This window comes from Euwallacea fornicatus, chromosome 10 (genome assembly GCF_040115645.1).
Source record: "Euwallacea fornicatus isolate EFF26 chromosome 10, ASM4011564v1, whole genome shotgun sequence".
Classification (NCBI taxonomy): Eukaryota; Metazoa; Arthropoda; class Insecta; order Coleoptera; family Curculionidae; genus Euwallacea; species Euwallacea fornicatus.
This window is the reverse complement of record NC_089550.1, coordinates 35,664-60,672: the sequence shown is the minus strand read 5'-3', so window position 1 is coordinate 60,672 and position 25,009 is coordinate 35,664. Positions and strand designations below refer to the sequence as shown.

The 25,009-nt window shown below is 32.0% G+C and overlaps 1 protein-coding gene across 3 annotated transcripts; it reads right to left on the bottom strand.

The window, feature by feature from the left end:
- Window positions 1-582: 582 nt before the first annotated feature.
- LOC136341559 (uncharacterized) lies at window positions 583-18,873 on the bottom strand. 3 transcript variants are annotated; one of them, XM_066286680.1, is made up of 5 exons: window positions 18,764-18,873; window positions 4,022-4,274; window positions 1,016-1,215; window positions 830-943; window positions 583-770 (listed from the first exon to the last, which is right to left on the bottom strand). In XM_066286680.1, the coding sequence occupies exons 2-5, from the start codon at window positions 4,088-4,090 to the stop codon at window positions 605-607; spliced, it is 549 nt and encodes a 182-aa protein (XP_066142777.1). In that variant the 5' UTR covers window positions 4,091-4,274; window positions 18,764-18,873; the 3' UTR covers window positions 583-604. The 3 variants fall into 3 exon arrangements, with proteins under 3 accessions (XP_066142777.1, XP_066142778.1, XP_066142776.1); XM_066286681.1 differs by lacking the exons at window positions 4,022-4,274; window positions 18,764-18,873 and adding an exon at window positions 1,981-2,464; XM_066286679.1 differs by lacking the exons at window positions 4,022-4,274; window positions 18,764-18,873 and adding an exon at window positions 1,263-1,957.
- Window positions 18,874-25,009: the final 6,136 nt, after the last annotated feature.

The window sequence follows — 25,009 nt, the reverse complement described above, 5'->3', positions numbered from 1 at the left end:
TTAGGTGTCTTATATTTGCAATCAGTCTTGGTGGAATACATTTATCATGGATCATATGTTGTTGATCTTGTAAGAAACAGGAAAAAAATATTTTAACATTTGCGAGGGAAAAAAACCATTATAAATGTAGATACTTATAAGTATTAGTGCGTCATGCATAGTTCAATAATAACATATTAGCACAATACGAACTATTCCTGGCTAATATTTAATAATTGACGCAATTTGCAATTACTAGGAGCGTTGTTAACGTCGAATCTCAATACGATGATGTTAACAGGGACAATCCTCACCCAAAGATATGCTTAATGATATCCCAAAATAATTCCTATCCCTTAAATAACGTAGATACTGAGGCCTCTTATGACTACTTTTTGTGTAGAACTTTCTTCACCCTTTGCGTTTCGTTTTTAGATTGATCATGTGTGAAAAATATAGTCTAGTGAATTTATTTTTTTATTTCTGGGTATTTTTTATTAAATTTTTTTTATCGAAAACTTCATAAATTTACATCATAATTTCATTCGCCACCTAACTGTTAGATTTCTTTCTGGAGGTTATTATCCATCAGAGAAAGTAGTGTTTAATTAAAAGGTCTTTATGTTCAGTCTTCAAATACATGATCTAATAAATTTGCAAACACACTAATATAATCTAGAAAATTTGTTGAACACTTTTTCGTGTACTTCTTGCAGTGTTTGTTCTTGTTTCCATAAGCCTCTGCCTGAGAGTATTCCAATGGCAAATTTGAGTTTACGGATGAACTGGGACTAAAAATTCAAAAGAATGTTGTCTATGCACATTCAACACTTCACCAAATATAATTTACCTTAAAAGGATATGTAGTAAATCCCCTAGAACATCAGTATCTTTAGTCGAATATAAGGTCATTTCACATATGATCCTCAACAGACAATTTCTGCCTTCATGGATTTTGGTGAAGCTAAAAACAAAAGACCAACAGAATGAGGTGCAGATAAAAAAAGACGTTTATAGCGTTAGCATAAATTCTTACGATTTCAGTTTGGTCTCCACCAGTTTATACAAAACAGCCCGATCAAAAATGCCTACCATTCTCGAGCTGTCGACAGGTATAATAGGTGGATAACTGTATTCAGTATCGTTCATTGGGAGCAAATAATTAGCTTCGACACTCCAAGCCATGTCTACGCTTAATTGTGTAGGTACCAATTTTATGTCAAATGCCACTATAAGCTGAAGTTAAAATAAGAAGCATTGTTAGTACTTAGTATCAAACTTACCCCCATAAATGGGCTAAAATTCTTAGAATACGGAAATCTGATTGCGTTTATAAAAGTGTATCCCCCATTTGTAACTTGACACCCAAAGAAATGCACAATTATCGAAATATGTAAGAAACACAGAATAGATTTTAAGTTCATGTTCTTATCTTGTCAAGAGGCCGTTAACACTAAGATTTCACACTACGAAATGTTTAGATATATGATTAGTAGGACGTAAAGATTTTGGCTTTAGCTTTCTAATTACTTGAATATTCGTTTGTTTTATAACTTACTTTATGTATCTCAAAAATACTGAGGTATTTTAAAGTGTGAAGGTTATAATTGTTTACAGCTATCCAGCAACACACAGTAAGTTATAAATACTTCAATATTTCGAGAAAATAACTGGTGTTGATAGTGGGTAGTTACCGGCAGCGTCGAAAGTTGAATTTTGTTAACGCTAATTTTGCCAAATTTGATGTATAAAATATGTAGGATAAAGTTTAACGCTTAAGTGATCGGATATAAAAGACAAAAACGGCTAAGGAAGGTACTATCTAATTTGTGTATTTGTCCCAATTTGGTTATGTTTTGTGCATTTTGTGTAAGAACTTTTGTTTTGAGATGCTTGAAAAATGTACTCAATTAAGTGAATATATCTTATAATTCACGAATCATGGCTATAATTTCTGACAAATCCCCAACGTAAAATTCAAAATTGTTTTTATTATGTTACCTCTCATCATGTTTTCGTTATGTTACCGAATATCCAATTAACTAATATAAAAGTTAACTCTTGTATTTATTATCTGCCCACTTCCGAAAATTGTCTTATTTAGACGTTAGTTACACGAAAACTGTTTAGAAGAATATGACTTCCTCCAGTAGTTCTTGCCCTCCAATCAGGCGTGAAACCTTATTCCCAAGGACGTTCTTCGTTTCCCTTCACTTTTCCATCGAAAACAGAACTCCGATTTTCAACTAATTCATTTGTTATATTCTCTACAGTTATAATTAGAGTCATTATAACGGGTGATCATTAAAACAACTCGCAGAAGGCGGGGAACCGTAAACGTAGGGTGTTGATTAAGCCATTTGCAATTTACCATTAAACAACTGACGAATAGATAACAGTTGATGAATTTATCTAAAACATGCCACTTATGTTTTAATACCTACTCGAGTTCTTTTTTAATGATCACCCATTATAAAATCATTGAGTATTTTCCACCAAAATAATATGGAACCTGGATATACGTGCCTTAAACTGAATAATAGAACTACGTCTTACCTATTTACAGAGGCTTCTCATTTTTTTTTATATTTAGTTTGAGCTCAAACTCTCGAACTAATTGAATCTAAACAGGTATTTTTTTTAAATGCATAGTTCGTAGCTGCATATCTGAAAATTGCATTCTATTCTATGAATATAAATTTTTTGAAGGGTTTGAAATTATGGCTAACGGCTATTTTATAATATCTCTATTAATATCTTTCATGGTGACCTAGTTACCCCAAATTGGGTTCAATTACTTTTTCTAAGAGTGATTGATACTACATGAGATTGAATGAATTTCTGATACGAGTTGGCTGTCTTGGGTCTTGGCTCTGATTAATTGATCAAAGGGTAATATAATTGAAGTATTTCCACACCAGATTAATTAAATTTCTTTATTGTCAAATAACATAAAATACCTATATATTTGTTAGCGCAGAGTACAGTAGATAATCACATTATAATGAACTGACCGAACTAATGACAATTTTCCCCTGCGACCATTTGTTGTGGCAAAAAATATAGAAGAAAGAAAAAAATTTAGAATTATAACATATATCAAATTATTTATTGTAATATATTCGGTCAAAAACAGAAATGAAATAAAATGATAAACTTAAATATTTCGCAATGGGTGGATTTACGCAAAAGAATTTATGCATTTTTTTGTATAGTGCCGTATTCTAAAATCTTATAATTGCTATGGTTTGGTGAAAAGATTATGATGAAGAAGGGATGAAAGTCCAAAAAAAAAGGATTTCAATTTTATCTGAATATTTATTTAAGATTGATACCTACTGTGAAGTGAACTTTATTGGCACATGAGAATTATAATTTAGTTTTTAATATGCTTTTTTATTATAATTTAAATTGCTATTTTACTGAAACAAAAAATTGCTATTTATACTGTCCTCAGGACAAGATTTCGGATAATCGGTGTTCTTGAGCAAAAATTTACGGAAGCCCTTAAGTCCTATGTAAATTTGCCTTCGTTTTCATTATCAAAGTATATGCGATATAAGAGCTTTGTTTCTACATTTATTGTAAACATGGACATATGGCGGTACCTTAATAATATATTGGGATACCGATCGAATATCGTAAGTATTACTCTGGTTATTATTCTTCAACTAGAAATAGAACGATTAGCTGCCCTTACTTGATAGGACGAACAGTCATTATACAGAAGAATTTTATATAAACTGCTTACAGAATATGAATTGTTTGTAATTCTTCAATTCATAATATATAAAATAATTAGAAAAGAGCGGAAATGTTGCACTTTGGAGGTGTAAAAATTGAGATGTTTATCAGACAATATTTCATTCCCAACTTCAAGGTAAAAATTGGAAAAGTAATAAGAAATTGCGTTGAATCAATCCTGGCAAATAGAAAAGCGGAAAGTTGAGTTAATTCAAAATATCACGTTCTTCATGAAGCTAGCCATAAATGAACCTGCCAAGTGGTAAAAATGCGTGAACGAAATGCAATAGATACCCACTTTACTCATATCACAAAGAAGAACCAATTGAGGACCAACCGTCTGGACATGCCGCAATGCAAACAACATTATAATTCAAAATTTTCTGATTGCAAGATACAATCGTAAGTTATTTCAGAATGACAGCCAACAACGGAGTATTATATATTTATGTTTCTGACCGAATGTGTTCAGTGATTTGTCGTGCTTCGTCTCGTTCTCTATCTTGATCGCACGTCGTAGGCTCTCGCTTTGTGCGAGCGAACTAGACAACCTGAAAGAAGAAGAAGAAATTATAAAAGTTATCTTATTTTCATATCAGTATCAATGATTTGTCTCAACGCACAACAATGACGTGGATACCACTGACACATGAAAATCAAACTCATGCTTTGGAGATGACCAAGTTTTCGTGAACCAACGTTACAACATCTTTCACTATTAAAGGTTAATCACAACTTGCAATGACCTCCTCCAAGTCACACGCAACAAACTAGTACCTAAATAAAACTTTCGATTGTTCCAAGCCCGCGTATAGTTTTCTGATTGGCAGGTACAATAAAGAGACAGATTATTTCAAAGAGATACAATCGTCATGCATTATTTATGAGTTATTGTGGCTCTTGACAAGTGATGACGTAAAGATATGGGTGTATATCTCCTCCCCCGTCTTGGGTGGTCAAATATTATTGCGCCTAGAACGCCTCAATCAGATTGAATTGATGTGGCAATAGATAAGGAACTTATAATGAGGAGGTATTCGCCCCTATGACCTCCACTAAGCTCAACTCAATGAGATTCAGGTCAGTATTAAATCTAATATTCGTTGCACTATCGTCCAGATTTCTTTACTCTTTTTGATGTAGATTCAATTCGATGATAAAAAAAAACTTGTTGCCAGACTTGAATATATCAACAGACAACAGAGAACAGCCAGAAGAGAAAATGACCTAGCATTACTGTCATTACATAGTAAACGTTATTAATGACGACGAATCAATGTTTGAAAACGTCTATGGAGTATAATAAACATTATAATGGCGGTGCAGGACGTTATTGTTAATATCTTTGCCAACAATCAATTGTTTTTACGGTCTTTTACTGGCCTTAAGTGTGGTGTACTTCGTCAAATTACTGGTTTGGAGACAAATAGAGAGGATGGTAATTGTAGTCATTGATGGAACTATTAATGATTTGAACAACGCTCTATAGAGTGCCTGTTCAATATGATTTGAAAATAATGAGTGGTTGTATATCGTATATTGCTTTTAAAGATTAGTAATTATCGAGGTTTTGTTATGCGTTGTCGTGAAAATTTTCCGCTCAGGAAAACTACAATGACAAGAAAAAATGAGTTTTATATTATTCCGAGCTGATAAGGAATTAATAGCTGAGTTGGTTGTAAATGTACTCTTTTCAACTTCAAAGGACAATGTATCAAAGGCTTGGTTTAGCTCAACCCGACAGTCATATATGTATAGTAATCATACAAGATCCGATATCATATCCAGGTTAATTTTCACCTAAATGCATTTCTTATGGATCTCAAAGTATACAAGGGTGTGGCGTAATTTGAATGTAGTTAGATATTGAATTATAATGGTGCAAATAAACCTTGAAGTCATAAGTTTACTTTGATACACAATTCACTATCACATCTAATTTTTCATGCAATCATACGATCATCTTACAACAAAATATTTTTATGGCACGCCTTTATGAATTTGGAGTCGCACCTTACCTCATATTAACAGTAAACTTTTTTTGCACGTAGATAAAAGTGATATGTGCCAAAACTTTTATTGAGTATTAGATACTTGTGCAATAAATTTTTTTGCCGCACGCTAATGTTTAATAGAATTTACAGAAATTAAAACTCATGTACTCATTTCAAAAATGTTGCATCTAACACATACAAAGGTATTTTTATCGTACTTAATTCCTTCAAACAACAACCGATGAAATATCGTTTTTAGTTTGTTTTCTGGAAATTTACTAATTTGCTTATCTCTTCAACTTTAATCTGTCCAGTATACAAAAATTTTATTTCATTTTCCAAACTCGCAAATCAATATTAAAAATTTTACTCCTACCTTAAGTCCTTGTTACTTATTTTACTCTGGAAGTTCAAGAATAGTTTATTTTACCATTAGAAAAATTTCATCTGTAAAAATAAAATTAATTTAAAGTCGACTCGTCTACTTTTGATAACATCATGACGTCAAGAATTCCTATGTGAAGACCCAGAAGACGGTGTTGGTAGATCGGTCGGCAAAAGACGCACCGTATGCCATTACGGCCTTATTTCAGCATATCGCTGGGACCGGTTGTTACCTGGGCCGGCGGCGGCCATTTTGAATTTTTCCCGGGTCGAATAAATAAGCCATAGAATTTCGTGCAGATTGTCAAGCGTTAAGCATTCACAATGAAGTAATTATTATCAGTACAGAGCGTGCTCGGTTCCGAAAGTAATTTATTCAGTTTTGTATGTAAGTTATTGGCGCGAGTGTTCTGGATTGGGATTTATCGCTTTATTTCGTTAAAAGGCATTATTGTGCCGTATCTGTGAGATTAAAAACTTCCTTATTTAAAGCGGAGTAGTACCGGTACGCGATATTTCAGTAAGAGAAAAACGAGACCGGAAGCTTTAAGAGGTCATCAACTAAAGTCTACTTATTGTGGAAAGTAGTGATTCAGATGTCACAAAATAACGTACTAATGGATACAAAATATACCAAATGAACCAGAGTTAGCTAACGATGTTTTGGAGGAGACATTTACGTTTTGACGCCATGCTGTGTGTCTGATTATTTGCAACCGTAGGCGTTTTTTGATCGTGTTTTGGCTATGCTTTTTCAAAACGCTCAAAATACAGTTTCTTTAATTGCTTTCTGGGGGTTTCAATACTGTAAAGGATTTTAAATAATTTCTAGTATTGTTTCTACCATATAATATATACTATATAAATACATTTCCGATGATATTTTTAAGGTTTTTTATTTTCCAAAATACATGTTTAGAGTATTGATAAAGTACTATTTCTTTTACTTTTTGATAAGAAACTAACGTTGTTTTATAAATTAATGATGTTTTTTTATCAATGTCAACTAAAAATGATAAATGGCAGATATCAAATCAAAGTAGCATATTTTACTACGAATCCCAAAAATAAGGTTTTCCCGTGCGCGCGTGACAATTTTCCATATGAGGCAAAGCCAAACATGGGAAATCGGATAAAGAAAGATACATATCGAAAAGTAACAAAATACATGTCGAACGTACAATGAACTATATTTATCATAAGACGTTATTATTAACAATAAGACTTTGACTTAAACCATTTGCCCCAGAAGTGCGATTGTTTTGATTTGTCAACAGCTACAAAATACTAGCTGTTTTGGTTTATCTCGCTATTATATTTCATACTTATACCATGAATTGACTCTATAATGCAAAAAGTTTCAGTTTAGTGCAATTTAATTTAGTTCAAGTTATTTCAGAGAATATCTATTTGCGGATAATCAAGGATTGCAAAGAACTCTATTTGTAACAGTTCCGTACTTTACAAAACTATATAATAAATTACTGGATTTTACTGTATCAATTAAAAATGTTTGCAATAAAATTCAAATTTCTATTATAATTATAAATTCTTCACTCTACTTGAATAGATTTTTTTCTTATAATTTAGAAGTTTTTAAAAAATATAAAGTTTGAAAATATAGAAAAGATAAAAAATAAGACTATATATATTTTTTGCGAGTTTCAGTATAGACCACAAACAACGAAAATAGGACCACGAAATGGGTAGTTCTTTTAAGAGTTTGAAGGGGGAAAAGGGGTGAAATAAAGAAAGAAGCGAACTTTTTAACTTAAGTGGTGCAGAATTGTTAGCCTTTTACGCCTAAAAACTTGCAATACATATGAAGCAACTAATAAAATAAAATTAAAATCCGCAAGCATATTTGCATTCCTACTATTCCGTTCATTTTAATTGATTGTTAAAGGTATATAGAAATTGAAAATGAACCTCAAAAATAGCTTCAAAATAAAGCAAATACTATGTAAGTATTGAAATTGTAAAATCACTGCTTGCGGGTGCCTAATTAGGCTTGTTTCGTCACTAACTTTTTTTAAAAACTAAATTTGAATAATAGATAAAAAGAAAATTTAAAAAAAAAGAAAAAGGAAAGGGGGAAGAAAAAGATAGAAGGACGTCAGCCACTGGCGAACTAGGCGTATTACGCAAAAAGTAATTTTACAGTCAGCCTATTTAAAAGTAAGTGTTTCATACATCTATACGATATATTGGCTTTGGTTCGGTTTTGAAAAAGTAAATTTCATTCTTTACTTTTCATCAATAATCTATTTTATATTCTTTCTATTTATGATCGATCACCTTCTTTCTCTATTTCTTTGTAATAACAATTGCTATCACTGAGATAACCGCTCATCGCAAAATAGATTTACCTGCAAATTTCCGTTTATGATTTTATTGCTTATTTTATATTCATTGTATTTCATAGGCTAATACTTCATATCAGTATTTGCAATTGCCAACGTCAGCTTTCAGGAATAAATAAAACAATTCACTATAATGATGTATATAATAGAGGTCATGCTATGATCTGTTTCATGTTTTATATGGGGTCTATATCTGGCATTGCATACACTCACACATCCATTCTGTAATAATGGTATAGCAAGAAAAGAATGCTATTCTGTATCGTGATTCTTCATGCGAACTCTCCGCTATATCATTAAGCTTGCTTTGCCTGTCAACTCGAAACTATTACTCCTCATCATCCTTGAAAGAATACAAAATAAACTCGTTTTACTAACGAGAACATGATAATTAAAGTTGTTATTATAAATATTAATATGGATTAGCGTTACTGAGTATTACTCTGGCAGAAATGAGCGTTCCTTAATAACTTTTTTGTAATAAGAAAGAGCGTTAATCGATTTAGTCGAACCAGCCTTTCTTGCGTAATGAACTTCTGGAAAACCTGTTCCCTACGACTTCATCATTAATCTATTAATATCAGCATTTTTATTGCTCCATAAACTAGAGAGTAGTTATTCGTTTATTTTTCTTTAAGGACCTTTAAGCAAATCTCAAAGAATTCAATTAAATCTCTTTCTACTCAAGTAACTATTTAGGCATTTAGGAATTTCTAAAATATGTTAATATCGGAATAACATATGTATAAACATAATGCATAATATAACGGTTATCGTCTTGATCGGGTGCATAATTCACACACGACCGACACCACATGCTACACGTAGGTTTCTCCAAAAGAAATATTCGTTTTTTAATCTGCTCCAGCAATATCACTGAAATCGAAACAAGTGAAATATAATTAAAATACCAGCGTGGAGGGCAATAAGAGACCAAATGCAAATTGTGCGTGCTAAAGTGGAATTTAGCTCATAAAAATATTTATATTATGAGAAGAGTTCTTTCGGGCCTACCGTAATGGGGATCGTTAGTTGAGTTAGTTTGTTGTTGATTGGCTTTTTTTGCATGGCAGTTGCCTGGTTCCAAAGGAATATAAATTTTATGTCTTCAGATGAAAATGTATAGGAAATAGTTATTTGTCATTTCAGATTGATTTAAATCAGTCTAGAATACTGCAAATATTCTATTCCTTTGATCACTTCGAGTTGATTCAAAATTCATATACGTTTCTAATTTTTCGCTCAGAGGAGTTCCAGATAGTTAAGGTTTCATATTTGATGATTCGGATTAGTCAACAGTTTGTTCTAGAACAGTCGAAAGTTTGAGGCTGGTGGTAGAAACTTTGTCTTAATCTATCGAATTCTACTGTAGTACATTATTCTTCATTACTTCTTATCTTGTGTACTATTTCTTAGTTATGAAAATCTCGAACTTGTAATGCAATCTAAGAAAATAACTGAATAATGTTAGATATTAACAACCACAATAACCTAATTTTAATCTGCGTTATTATTTACATTTTGTCCTTGTTTTCTTTTAGGTGAATTCACAAAACAAAATTAACCGATTACAATTCAAATTATTGTATTAAAATTAACTTTATATATTAACCTTATAAAAAAACTTCAGTCACAATATGGTTTTCTTTTTATTTAAATCTAACTATGGTATAACTTTTTAAAAATAACTAATAAATCAAAATTAATTTTCTAGACTTATTTGCATCATGAAACTACTCCTTCGAATGTGCATATTTCCACCCTCTTAAACCAAGTCTGTATGTATCATCGTCCGATACAAGATCCGCATAATAAATATCCTTATCTTAGCCATATTGTATTGTTAATTCAAACCAATTGTGTCCAAAATAAGAACGTCTTTAAAATGTGAATAATCGAAAAATCCAACATTGCGTCAATGAAAAGGCAGTCCTCTTTGAATCTAGCTATCCCGGGCCAAAAAAAAGAAAAAATACTAAAAGTCAATTCGAAAAATAATGGTACATGTACCGCCAAAGCACGAGAAGACATTTATTTCGGTGGTGACAGTGAGGCCCCCTTTCGGGGCCAAGAATACCACACAGCTCGCCCAGCGGGGTCGCTTTATGTTCCACAAATTATTCCCGGCTCGTTTTCTCTATCTATTTTGACACTAAAAGCAGGTATTTACCAAATATACAGGTGAGGCTAAGTCACAACATTTATACCAGTTCGCTTTAATAAACGCCGACCTATTGTGACCGATTTCGGAGATATTTTGGGTAATTTCGAAGGATTCTTATCTGATTTTTCGGACTTTGGGAAATTCTTTCTGAGAGACGTTTTGCTGTCGCTTGGATGATTAATTTAAAGTTTGTTTTAGTGCACGAATGACATTTCAATTTCTGTTTTTTTTTTTCAGGGTGAATAGTTATCAGCATTTGTATCTACGTAAAATTGTATGTATCTATTTAATTTGTGTGCAATACGATTTTTGACAAATTTGAAGCGAGATTTACCTTAACGTTGTTTAGTTTGATTTGCAGAAAGCTTTTGATTGTGTGCCTTATTCTAATTTAATTGCTAAACTTTGATTTTTTAATTTTTTTAGTATTTAAATAATTGTAAACTTTTGCTTTCATATTTGAAATATGGGATGAGACTGCAACGATTAGGGATACATAACATGGAATTCGGCAAGATTCGGTACTAGCGCAACTCCTTTCTTTCAACCTTACTAATGGTATTCAGGTGTGGGTTCTAGGTATCTCCACTGTATTGTCTGAGATAATATAGCTTTCATAACACTTCAGAATATCATGGCATCAAAGGCAATTGCAAGACCTGCTCTTTCGAACGTTGAATATATAGTCTGGCGTGTCTGTTCTCTTAAAAAATTTGTCTCTAAATAAAGAAAAAAAAAATGATCTTCAGTAAGTGTAAAATGGATTCATCAGATAATATAGAATATATTAGATGCTTGACAGTAACATATTAACGTTCTCATATTGACGTCTATATACTCTTATATATTTTAAAGACTTTACGTCATGTTGACTAAAAATAACGTGATATACCAGAAAAATCAAGATTTCTACCGTTACCCTACTCGAAGAGTGGGCAATGTTAAAGGTAAATATCTTAGACCACTTTCGGTGAAGATACTACCTCGAGACATTTACTTTTAGAATTTCAAAAATTACTTCTGAGAAACGCCGATTACCATGTTGGTATTTGAGAATCACCACATTTCATTCAATTTAAAAACGTCTTGAGGTTGTAACTTTTTAACTTGAAATTGTTCTTGTCACTACTATTTTTTATGTATTTTAGAATGCCTTTATATTAATTGCTTTCGCAAAAATATTTTTTTATTAGGTTATCGATGAAAAATTGTCTATAAAGGGTAACCCAATTTTAACTAGCCAAATTTTAAATTTAGATTCTACTAATCAAAGAAAACAAATTTAATTCTATAAACTTTAATTCAATTCTTTATCGATTCCAAGATATTGATATTCAAAAAATTATTTTTAAGAAGTTGCTAATAAGATTTTTTTCTTGTTTCAAAAAATATAATTTTTTCCGTCAGTTTTGTTGTTTTTAATGTTTTTATTTCGCCCTTTGTGTAGCTTTATATTACCGAGAGAACCCTTCAAAGAGGGCTCCATTGTGTGCTACGCAACTTCGACATCTTCGAAGTACCGAACGCGTTGCAGCTGCTATCTGACATAGTGTTATTAGTTCATAGGAAGCTCAGATTGAAGCAATTAGATCTTCTCTTGTTCCAGGATAATTTTGTAAACCAGAGCTTTTAAAGTTAGTATAGCATTGTAAAGCCAACGCTCAGCATAATTGTTGTTTACATAGTTTCGAACGAGTCGACTGCGATGAACAAAACACCTATCTAATTGAAATCAGTGACGCCGTCTTATATTTATGCCATACAATATCAAATCACAACTAAACTTATTAATTTTAAATGAAACAGAAAAAGAATAAATCTTTTTTGAAGTAAAAACTTTTCTCAGTCAGGCTAATAAGAATCCTATTTTTATTTTGAAGGCGAAAATTTCAATGAAATAAATACTTCAAGAAATGTTATCGTACTTCACTCACTAAATCACATTAAAAAAAATTATGTGCTTTGAAATAAGAAAAAATTTTATTTCTAACTTCTTAAAAATGATTGCAGCGTGGATAAATTAGTGGTTTTTTGAACATTAATATCTTGGAACTGGTAAAGAATATAATTAAAATTTATAGAATTAAATTTATTTGTATCGACCAGTAGAATCTAAATTTTAAATTGGATAAAACTGGAATACCTTTTATATTATATTAACATAAATCATCAATAAATAATCAATAATCATAAATTAAAAATATCATATTAAAAACATCACTTAATAAGTACACATTACCAACACATAATCAAAATGCAAAAATTTAAGAAACCTTGACAATCAATAAATTGTGAATAATTGTTAGAATTTATTATTTAAAAACCGACATCATATATTTTACTTGCATCTAAAATATTCATATGTTAATTCTATCCAATATAGACCATCCTGTACATTGACACAAATTCACCTGATCTTTCTTATAAACACTAACAGAAATGATTGTATTTGCAAAGTTTCATAATTCCGGGTTATTTTTGTTTCAAATATCCTATACCGAGAAAAATCACTTGGTTAAACAACCGAATACGTCCTTGATGACTCGACTACCTGTACTTTTGCCTCCCACACCAACGCAGCAATTTTATTTAATGTAGTATGCTACCACTAATATCAGTAAGCGGACGAAATTGTGAATACACCTGGGTTTTCCAGGATTTTTCAACATTGCTTTAATCTAACTAAATCAAGGTGTTTCGTCTGAGAAAGCTTTCCTTGAGAAATATATATTAAGTGGTCTTAGCTATTATTATTTTTACTGGAGCAAGTGTGAAAATCATGTGCGAGATATCAAAGTGGTGGGTACTTTGTCCAGTTCTGTAGAATGCCTTCCCTCTTGCAGTCCAACATGTCGAGGTTCGGGACTAAAATTGGAGCATCTAGAACTAAAGATAATATCTAGTAAAACCGAAATGAAGTGTTAGTAAAAAGAAAAAAAGTTAAAAAACTAAAAATTTTTGCATTCACTGGAGCTTATGCTAATTACGAAATAGATCGTAGTTAGCCGATCTAACCATGAGATTATATTTGGACAAGGAACATGAAGATATTAACGCACACCTAGAATACAACGGTATAAACATGGATAACAATGTAAACAGCCGATAATAATTGAAAGCCAGTAGGAGAATACCGGTATTAACATGGTAGTTTCACAATAGAGATTTATAATGTCTCTATAAAGCTAGAAGGAGTAAAAAGTGAACCGCACCTCGAAAAATGGTAAGAGTAGCAAATAAAAGATCCCTGATGATAACATCGACGTCAAATCAGTTTTAATGGAGATAATAGAGGTGTATACTCGCGTCTCACCAGTAGACCTGGCAGTGAAGAACAGAAACATACAGTTAGGCACAAAACCAAGAAATAGCCTAACACCACAGATTAAAGAATAGTGCATGTATAAGACTTTAAGAGACGGAATTCTACATGATCCCAAAAATGTAGTTTTTATCTCGATATACAGGGAAGATGGAAGGTCTCTTTTTTTCTGTCAGGCTGTCCAAGGTAACACACCAGAAAAGGCGGCAGACTTTTCTGATCCGCGTTTTTTAGAAGGTTAGAGGCGAGGTAATTAAAAGTTTTGCTCAGAGAGTCAAACTAACTACGGTTGGTCCTATCTGTCACCATACTGACACATTTGAAACAAGAAATATTTCATTTTATTATATTTAGAAATAGAAAGGGTAGAAGAAACTATTTAGATTGAAAATTATCAAAGAGAATATCGAGTTTTTCTATGAATGAGAAGAATTAACGTGGAAACTGTGTTGTCGATGCTAAAGTTTATCGTGAAGGATAAAATCGAAGAAGACATAAGGAGAAAGAACCTGCAAGTTAAATTGTGGCGATAATCAACACAACCATGAAGTAATGTTTCGGAAAGACTGAGAAGAAAGTGTGGTGAATAATAACACTGATTTTAGCTTCAAATAATCAATACAGTTCAGATTTCTTATGTTTTCTCGATAGCTACAATATCCTTAAAAAAATTCACACAAAAACGTCAGATATGATTTCGGAGCGTGCGTGACCCAAAAAAAAATAACCTCGACATATTTCCTTCTTCTGCTGCGTATGTTATCTTAATTGTTAGTAATAAAATTCTCACGACATTTAATAAATATTATCACGTATACCGCCCAGACCTCGAAAGGGATTTCCTGCGACAAACCTCAGTTAAAAAAATCTTTAAAACGTCGGTGAGCGTGGACAATATTATTATTTAAAGCCGAGGGTACAACGTGAGGGGTGTTTCGTCACGCTCGATCTACAGAATTTAATAGCTTATTTATTCAGAACGCGAAAATTCAAAATGGCCGCTAGCGGGCAGGTAACCGGTCGAGAGCCTTTGAAAACGGTGTTAATACGGGTCTTTCTTGTGGCTTTAGATGGGTTTATTATAAGATGATAACCTGTTTTCGGTGAGTAGATAATTGAAACTTTCGAATAACTGCGCGTCTCAGGCAACAACTGTTGCAGGGAGTTTCAGTTTGTTCTCATGACTGGAGGAATGCGCTTAAACACTCCTCGGCTTTCATGTTTTTCTTGCCTCTTTTAGGTTAAGCGTATGTTTCACAGGTTTTCACATTTCTTTTAATAATAATTTATATGTCTGCATAAAGTTGCATGGTTAAGTATATATTTTTAAATTTAGTTTATAAAAGTACAATTTAAAAAATCGTAGCTACCTTTAGATACCGTTACAAAAATAATTATATTCTGAGTTTAAAGAACTGTTTCAAATCGAAAATTTAGAGAACGAAATATTCGGTCTCTTTAAAAATCCGTTATTACTGATGAAAACTTAATCTTTCTAAACATTACAATTAGACATATTAATCTGTTTGAAATTTTAGACCAATTCCAAGTTTGGATACTGAGATCGAAGAATAAATTTAAGCAATTGTTTAAGCACTGGTATAGGTCCTTAGAATTATAAAAACAAATTTCAATCCCGAAAACTCATGTAATAACATATTAATTAGTTAATAGTAACATACCATTAAAACTTAATAAGAAACAGTTTATTGCGTTCAGGAAAAATATCATATGTCAAGACGCATAGACATTTTGTACTTTGTGCTTATTTTAAACCTATATGGTTAAATATGTTACCTGTCACCCCTTTTCAGATATACAAACGAATATGAGGCAAATACTTTATATACTCACTTCGTCATTATACCGTTCTATGCTTTGTTACTAAGTAATAACACTAAGTTTTCTGATAAGGTGGGTTTTGCTCATGAGTAATTAATAAGTAGCAAAATTAATTATTGTTAATTTCAGGGGATAGAAACGAAGTCTTTATATTGACTTCAGTTCCTAAGTTTTCAAACAGGAACATAATAATGTTGAACAAAAAGGTCCTCATTGTTACTTTGGTGAATAGACACTTTGAAACATTTTGTTCAATTTTCCTGCCTTTCTGAGAACGCTACTGATTTTCACATCGGAATTCATACGAGAACTTTCGGAGTTTCAAACATCTAATAAAGTCAGTGACATAAAAAATAATAAAGTGTAGAATTGCAAGGTTTTCTTAAGTTTTTATCAGTTTCCAAACTAATTATTTTAATGTGAACTAGTAAAACTTTTCAAATTCTTGCTGAGATGAGTGGTGTACTTGTTAAGTTTATATTGGGTGAACATTGGTAAGTACAGGTTTTTGAATAGTCTGTATTGATAACTTGTTCGAATTTTCGTTCTTTTCATATATTATTAGTTCCCATGAATAGAAGCTTCTTGAAGCACAAAAACGTGTACTGTGTATGTTGACAATTTGAGGAAGTTTGAAATCGCTTACAGTGGTAAAGATGCTTCCAAAATGTTTTTATGAAAATTTTTTAATAGTTTCAAAAGTATGTGAATCCTTTATGTTGCCACACATCGATAAATTTCTTTCCCTTCTTAGATATTTATTTTTTAACTGACTTCTTTAGTTCGGTTAACTAAAACCAAAATCAATCTAAATCAAATCTAAAAACAAATAACGTCTATAAACCTTTGAATTGTAGTATCGGCCTTATTTCCTCTCATCAAAGCTTGAAGTTAAATATACTTCAATAACTTATTGATTATTCGGTTAATCTAATTGAAATTCTTCATTAATGGCGGCATGGTTGCACCAATGTGTCGCCACATTATGTAAGCAAAGAGCAATTGTATGTAAAAGTTAAGTTCTCAGCATTAGAGATGAGTTCATTGAAATGCAGCACGACTCTCTACCAGCATTGCAATATCCATAATAGGCGAATTTGTCTTTAGGTGTACAGGTAATAATACTTTGTAACTGCAAAAGAGGTGTTCTAAAAGAGCATTACATTACACTTACAATTGAACACTATTCAATTGGCATCGCTTAACGTTTTATCACCAACACTCTGGCAATGTAATGAGGTTCGTGCTATTTGTGTCCAGTAAATAAGGCTTTTCTCTAATGTTATGCCAGTGATTCACGCATAATTGTTACTTTCTGGTCAAAACGACTGGCTCATTACCATTAACGCGCAGTTCTCACGTATCTGAATTGGTCTAATGGATTTAACCTGTTGGATACCTACTCAAAGATGTGTGATCTAATCACCGACTCCTGGGATTTACTGTTTTTATGAAATAAAAAATATCGTCGATTACAGAACCAATAAAAGGACACAAGCAGTACATCAGCCTCTTTCAGATAATCTGTCCACCTCTGTAAAAAATAGCGGCCCTTTTGAGAAAGGCATTTGTGTGCGACACGAAGGTCACATTATAGGCATTGTGTTGAAATTCGGGTAGCCATATTTTTGTTTCGAAAACAAAGGACCCAACGCGACAGTTGTGAGATTTTTTGCTTGTTTCTGCGATTCTTAATTGTTTAAGGACAAAATTAGTTATATTATCTCTTCCAGCGCATCTCTATCTTGAACCCTAATTTGTTACCGGTGACAATATACGGACTGCTGGTACCGAGCGGGGTATTGATTCTGTTCCAGTGAACAAGGAGATTCATAATGGACTTGAGCGAATCGTGTATAATTGCGAAAGACAATTTTGAAAATGCATGCGAACTTATTAAATTTACTACATTTTTTTCAGTAGTAACTAAGTTGAACTCCAAGATATCCGAGAGTTTTCTATAGTTTAGTGATATTTTTCCTCGATAGTTTTTACAGTTTTTGGGATATGTACATATGTAGCAAAAGTTTTGAGTATGAATATTCACAAAATAAACCAGATAATTAAAAAAGTTAAATAAAAAATTGGCATTGGTTTACAATATACGTCAACCCCAACATATGGAATAAATTGATAAAAAACAACTTCTCTAATTTTGGAGACAGTGATTGTAAAATCACTTTCTACACTGCTATTTTATCAGTTCCCGCTCTTTTACTAAATTTGAATAATACAATTTTAAATTATATTGGATATTGATTACCTTTCAGAACTATTAAAGTTATCATAGGAAGAATGTATGAATTGAATATGAAGGAAATACAAAATGGAAACTTGCAAGTAAATCTGTTGAACGACCATTCGATCAATTGTAACAAAAGATGGGACTGAACTAATTTGAGCACACAAACAAAAGCAACTTGGAGACATATTAGACCAACCGATATTGAAGGACACTGCCTGGATCAGTAAATCATTTATAAAAATTACCTATCTCGCGCCATATATGCAGCTTAATTGAATAGAAAATGTGTTTTCTACGAGAAATGGTTACGTTTCGAATTTTTAGTGTATTACGTAGAAATAGGCACAATGAATATGAAGTGACTGATAAAACTAGGTCAGGGAAATTTGCAAGAAAAAAATATTCTTGAAAATATCCAAGTTACATTACTAATCGTAGTCGCAAAGTGTAAGAAAAATGTTACTTCAAAGGAAATATCTTGAAGTGATCCTAAAATGTCCGAAAGACATATTTCTTAAAATTCTACAATACGAATCTGACATATTTTTGACCCATCGCATGCAAGACGACAAAAGTGAGTCGTCCTTCAAATAAAATGCATGTTGTAATGATTTGAAGACAACTCAACCATAAAGAACACGTTTAGTCACCGCTACACCAAAGTATGCAGACTCTTGTAACATTCAGTTAATCATTTTCAGAAAAACAAAATGGCGGTTAACGTACCTGATTAGAAGGCACATGTAAATCCTGTTGGCTTTAAATCATTAATACTCCGAAAACATTACTTTTCGACATTCAATCCCCAACAAGCACGTATAAGATCCCACAACGGACTATAACTACTCCATAAATAATTACCGAGAATCCATAATTACCTCGTAGATCATCATGGCGGTGGAAAATGTGCGCCTGGGGAGCCAAATTAATTGGGTAAGCGCGTCCGCATTGCTGCGCGTTAATTCATTTGTTTCATGTTTAACGTATTATGCCTCCTTTAGTGATTACGTGCCGTATTAGCAGTGCGTGGGTGGCACCCTTTACGACTCTAATTAAGTCGATAAATTCATGGGAAAATATTATGCTAATTAATTTTTCAGGTGTCAGCTTAATGTTTCTTCAGTCTTGAAACAAATTGCTTTTGCTTTCTTTCCCATAGGGAAAATTTAAATAAATATATTGATTTCAAACAAGGTCTGGTGCTAATAAAAATGATTACTACCAAAACAAGCGGTCGTAACCAAAGATGCATAAACCTTAAAGAGATCTCGTTACATCTGTTTTTAAAGCTCTAAAATTGCAATATAAGTGTCAAGGTGGGTGGCACTTACGCAGTAACGTTTTGTTCTGCATTTTAAATCCGAAATATGTCTTAATTATCGTGCAGCATAAGTGACTGCGTGGTCGTTTTACGTGGGAAGACAATAGGAGTAAAAGGCATAAAATTAAATGTCGTATTTGTGAGTTTTAAATCAGATGAGATTTTGTGAAGACACAGTGCCACATAATAAAACAATTATTATTAAAAATTTAGTCCACTATCGTCATTATCATCATTATCAAATGCATTGTAATAGAAGTTAATCAAACTCATTTTTGATATGTTTTCTTTTACAAAAACTAAGAATACTCCCGCAAACAGGAAAAAAATTTTGCTACCACATGTGAATTTCCAGAGGAATTTTGAATATTTCAGAACAAGTTTGCACATACATTTACTGGAAAGCATTTTGTTGAGAAAATCTTTCTAAAGTAGCAAAAATCTTATCTTTTTTCAGTTTCTAAAGAACTTAAACCGGCCTAAAAAAATATTTTCGTATAGCGAAAATAATCGTGAAAATGAGTATTTCCCCATTAGTAGACTGTAGTGAAAATTCACCTTTTCCGTAAGAGCACAGAGAAATACATTTTTTTCTGTAAACATACGAAATAATGCTGTTTTCCAGATTCCTAATAGAATTAAAAATATAATAATGAAAAGCATAATTCATTACACGGTCCGAAATGCAACCGGCAGCTTGTATTTCAGCCAGTGTCACTGCAATTTTTGTCAGTTTCACATCTATGCATCCTTATAGAATTTTCTCATTGTTTTCAAATCTGTTGTTGAGTTTCAAAATTTGAGAAAATTCCTGAAGATATTCTTCAAGTGTGACATTGTTACATTAGAGAAAGATATATAAACCTAGTAGTTTCTTCAAATTTAGCAAATATTCTTAAGCATGGTACTTTCAAAAGTGTGGAAATATCCTATTCTGTTCAGATCAGGTTATCTTACAAATTCCCAGAAATCCTCGTTTATGAGTTCAATTCTCCAAACTTAAACGAGTTACGCACTGCTCACTATTCAATAACAAAAGTTTTAAAGAATTCAGACTTACCGTAATTCAGATTGTATGAACGTTTCCTAAAGTTTCCATTTGGATAGCTTTAAAATCCCAGTGAGTAAGTGTTAAATTAATTGCGGTTAATCAAAATTTGATAAATTTTATCGGTTTCAGAGCATTTTATGCAAGAAAGGTTAAAGTTCAAAATTCATACCTACAATTTAATGTTTAATTGCAGTAATTACGACACATTTAACGATTTTTGTGGTAATTACCACAATAAACTAAAGATTTATGAGGAATATAATGAATTTTTCAATATTTACATGGGAAATTACACATTTTTATATATGTTTTTATAACCCACTTCCCTTGAAAACATTAAGCTTTGTTTTCCTTTTTAGGTTAATATGTATGGTTTACTCGACACTCTAAATAGATATTAATAGTTATTTATAAAAGTGAATCAAACTAGTGCTCACTGACAAAAAAAAACAATTAGACTCAGATAACAATTAGGTTAGCGAGTAGCCTAAGTTCTTCCAATGAAAAAAAAACACGTTAAATTCGAAAGTTTTACCCAAAATTTGATGAAATTTTGAACATATTTGTTAAAATAAATAAAAATTCTATTCTAATAAATGTTATGAATGTTACTCTACACTGTCAGTGGTATCAATAGATTAAATTTCTTAAAATCACTAAGAAAAAAGACATTTAACACGGTGATATGCGTTGAATAATTGATTTCTAATATATTAAATTTGAATGAAATATTATTATGGAACAGGTTTAGACCGAATCCCACCCAAAAGCCGCCCATTTCATCTTCAAACGCCCAACTGGAAATAATGTTCCCAACATCGAACACAATAGATATTATAATTTGGCCTATAAAAAGACGTTTTATTTTTGTTATTGTTAGCCTCTAGGTTACGCTGGTCTGAAGTTTTAACATTCTATTATAATTATGGTAAAATTTCATAATTTTTCAGAACATCAAAAAATTTCAGAGCAAGCTCATGAGTTATTAAATTCCATATTCAATAACCAATCAAAAAAAGTAGTAATTACCAGAGCCGCCACTCTGAAAAGATATCAAATTACGATATGGCAAACTGACCTGTAACAAAAGGGCATTTCATTACCCGCTGCGTTTTCATTGAAGATTGACTTTTAATGACTGTAAAAAGTGTAAACACTTGCCTGCAACTTTAGATTGCTGTTGGTTTGATGTCGCTACTTTATTTCGACTTTAAATAGGTAACGTTTTCAATATTTATTGCCTACCAAATGATTCTGTTTTTGCCTTTTAATGTGATCCGTAAAGAGATAGGTATGTGAGAATGGCTACAATACTCATTACCAGGAATAATAAGTATTGTAACAGTAGATAATCTGTGTTTTTGGAACATCAAAAACTCAATAAGCTTTTCGCTTTGTTTTTCTCTTTGGGCCTGCTGGCGACTGAAGAAGCGCAGGATCTGGATTTTACTACTGCAGCATGGCCTCTCAAGTGCTCTTTTTTTGTTAGACATTAAAAACTATTTAAATCAACACAAATTTAATAGATAAACAGCAGTAAAAGTTTTTTTTTCTGCTTTTACAGTCAAACTAAAAAATTCTAAATACAAAAAGAATTATTTAAAAATGAAAAGATTTTAGTCTATTTCAATCGGAACAAAAATTATGTTTTTTACTCGGCCAAAATATAAATGATCTGTTTCAGCGTCTTTCATACCCTTGACTTTGCCTGAAATAAATAATTATTTCCTCCTGAAAAATTGTATAATAAATCAATACATAATTACTTAATTTTAAAAAATGTAATTGCAGAGGTACTAATACACTTCCGTAGCATCGCCGCCTCCCTTAGTCGTTGTTTTTTTAATATGAAAATCCTGTTTCTTCTTAACTTTGCCTTATCTTAGCAATACTAAAAATATTACTTTTTGGTCTAAATTTGGCGGTCTTCACATTCAAAATACTATATAGACGCCATTTTACGTAACGTAACCGTTAACATATCGAAAACCAAACATCTCTCTAGCACATTATTTGTAAAAAACTATTTTTTCGTCACGAGCCAAATTTTCAAATTCACCAGCACTGGTCTTTTGGCTGCCAGATAGTATGGCATTCGCAAAAGCCGCTACTTACTAAAAACTTCGAGTTGAAGGGACCTTCTCCAACTCTGGAATTGTCCCTGAGGGATACACGTAACGTCAATGTCGAAGAGGTCTGTGATTTGTTACTATTTAGTCAACTCATCTGCTGTCAGTTACTTCATTGTAGCTGGAATCACTTCAATCAACTGCAATCAAATATATATTTTTTTAGGTTCTCAAATTATGCCTCTTTAAAATTGGTGGATAAATTAATATCGTGCAGTTAAATTACCGAGCAGTTTATTTGTCAATCACTTTAATTTTTTGTTCTTTACTCTGTGATTTACCCAATAACACACGCAATCATCTCACCTTACAATTGACGAAAACTCTACCAGTTTGACTAACATATTTCTTTCACTTCACCTAATCACGGTATTTGCAGCTAAGTACCCACTGAAATTACTCAAACACCACGTTTCATTGGTCAAAGTCATTTATTTTCAGCCCATTACTTAGCAAAGTCACAACTTTGACGAGACAATATAATTACTACTCACATATTCTGACGTACCAAATGAGGGAGACCTTTTTCAGCCTTAACATGACCATGTAGGTAATTTTTGCACACCCTTAACGGCATGTTGGAAGCATGATATTCAAACTCCACTCGATTCATATGTTCACAGTTCCAACAATAAATGTTCGGAAGTAGTAATAAATGTGTACATAAGACTGTGATCCTGAATGGGTGTAATTAAGCTGATTGTTGGTTTGCGTGCTACTGTCTAACTTGGGTCTTTAAATTCCTTAATGTTCTTTCATTCCCGGCTGACCAAAAACATGGCCTCATATTTTGGATGTTTGAAAGAGCATAATTAGTTAACTTTAGCTGACTCTTATAAATGGAATCATTCCGCGCATAGTGTGGGTTGAAGAAAATTTATCTGAAATAGTATAATAAGTGCTTTGAAAATTATTGATAATTTTGGGGAAGTTTAACCGAATCAAGTTTTAATTAGCTTGTATTGTGTCTATATAAAGTTGTCAAGAATTATAGATTTACTTTCATAGCACAAATTGTATTTAAGACAATAATTTCATGAACCACATCCTCGAAGAATATTGTACTAAGATTGGAATATTTCTGTTTGTTACAACATTACCAGACAAATCATCGCCATAAATACACAACTGTAAATTAGAGCCGAAATCTGCCAGCGATTGGTTCAGATTATCAATGATAATCCAAAACTGCATTGTTGAAATATGAAATTTGACAAACGTATGAAATTCTCTATGATATTGAAATTTAGGAAAAAATTCTTATACAGGGTGTTAAAAAAGTATAGAAATAGATGAATATTTGCTTAAATGATACGTATTTGTCAAAACATCGAAATATCTAAACCTTTAAAAATATTTAATATACCTTTAATGACTATTTAATGCTAACGGAATTTATTAAATACTATACATATATTACTTACTTGAACCACGATTGTGTTCTGCCATGGACATCGATGGGAATCGGAAATGTTCAGAATTTGAATAAAACCGATGGTGAATTTCCATGCGTTGGAAATCTAAGAGCGGAAAGAAATATCAAACATCTAGCAAGCCAAATTTGGTCAAGTTTGTTGCTGTTCCTCTTCATCCAACAGTTAGTTTATGTGATCTCTAATCGTTTTAAGATAGGTTCCATAGAAATAGTGTAACACCGAGATGTGACGTAATGGTTTCAATAAGCTATAAGTCAAAAACATATATTTATAAACCTAAAAGGATTTGCTAAAAATTACTATTAACTTAATATATTATAGATAAACTCAGCATTTTATTGCAAAAGCAATTAACATTAATCACGAAAGTATACTAAAAGATAGAAACCTTCACCTGCACAATTTCCATTCTTGCATACGAATCTGCGTATTCAAGTGGGTACAGTTACAAACGTAGGGGAAAATGAATGTAACTTTCTAAACCAAGGATCAGTGGCGTAACCTGAGACTTCAAAAACGAACCAAGAACTTTTTGTAGTAAGCGAAAAAGTGCATCAAATGGAAAAGAGGGCAAATTTAATATAGTTTGAATAAGGAAAACATCTTATGAAAAGTGACATGAACCTCTTATTAGAAATTTTTTTTATAATATAGTTGTTACTTTTTCTGTTTCTACAAAGGTACTATAGATATTTTAAACCCAGATATTGTCTTTTTGTGTAAATAATACCTGAAGTTTCAGTATCCACTATTATAACTTAAGCTTAGTTTAGCCAAGTATAGTTGAAAATGCGTGTTATCTATACGTATGCTAGAAATAAATTGTTATCTTAAGAAAGGAAGAAAAAAAGAGAATTGAATCTAATATTATAACTGAATCCAAGACACATTTTGAAATATTTCGTGCCTTCATCAAGTTTTAGGAACTTTTTCTAATAAAATTTCATTGCTGATGTCCATTGCACGTCTCTGATTTTATACTACCAACACATCTAAATCACGCTTTAATTCAGCGAATAGGGGTAACCCTTTACC

Bases quoted from the DNA above. Each gene is read 5' to 3' on its own strand.
- LOC136341559 (XM_066286679.1), bottom strand. From the start codon at position 1,403: ATGAACTTAAAATCTATTCTGTGTTTCTTACATATTTCGATAATTGTG. The intron at 944-1,015 runs GTAAGAATTTAT...TTTTGTTTTTAG, and splicing joins GTGGAGACCAAACTGAAATC to CTTCACCAAAATCCATGAAG. The intron at 771-829 runs GTAAATTATATT...TTGAATTTTTAG, and splicing joins TTACTACATATCCTTTTAAG to TCCCAGTTCATCCGTAAACT.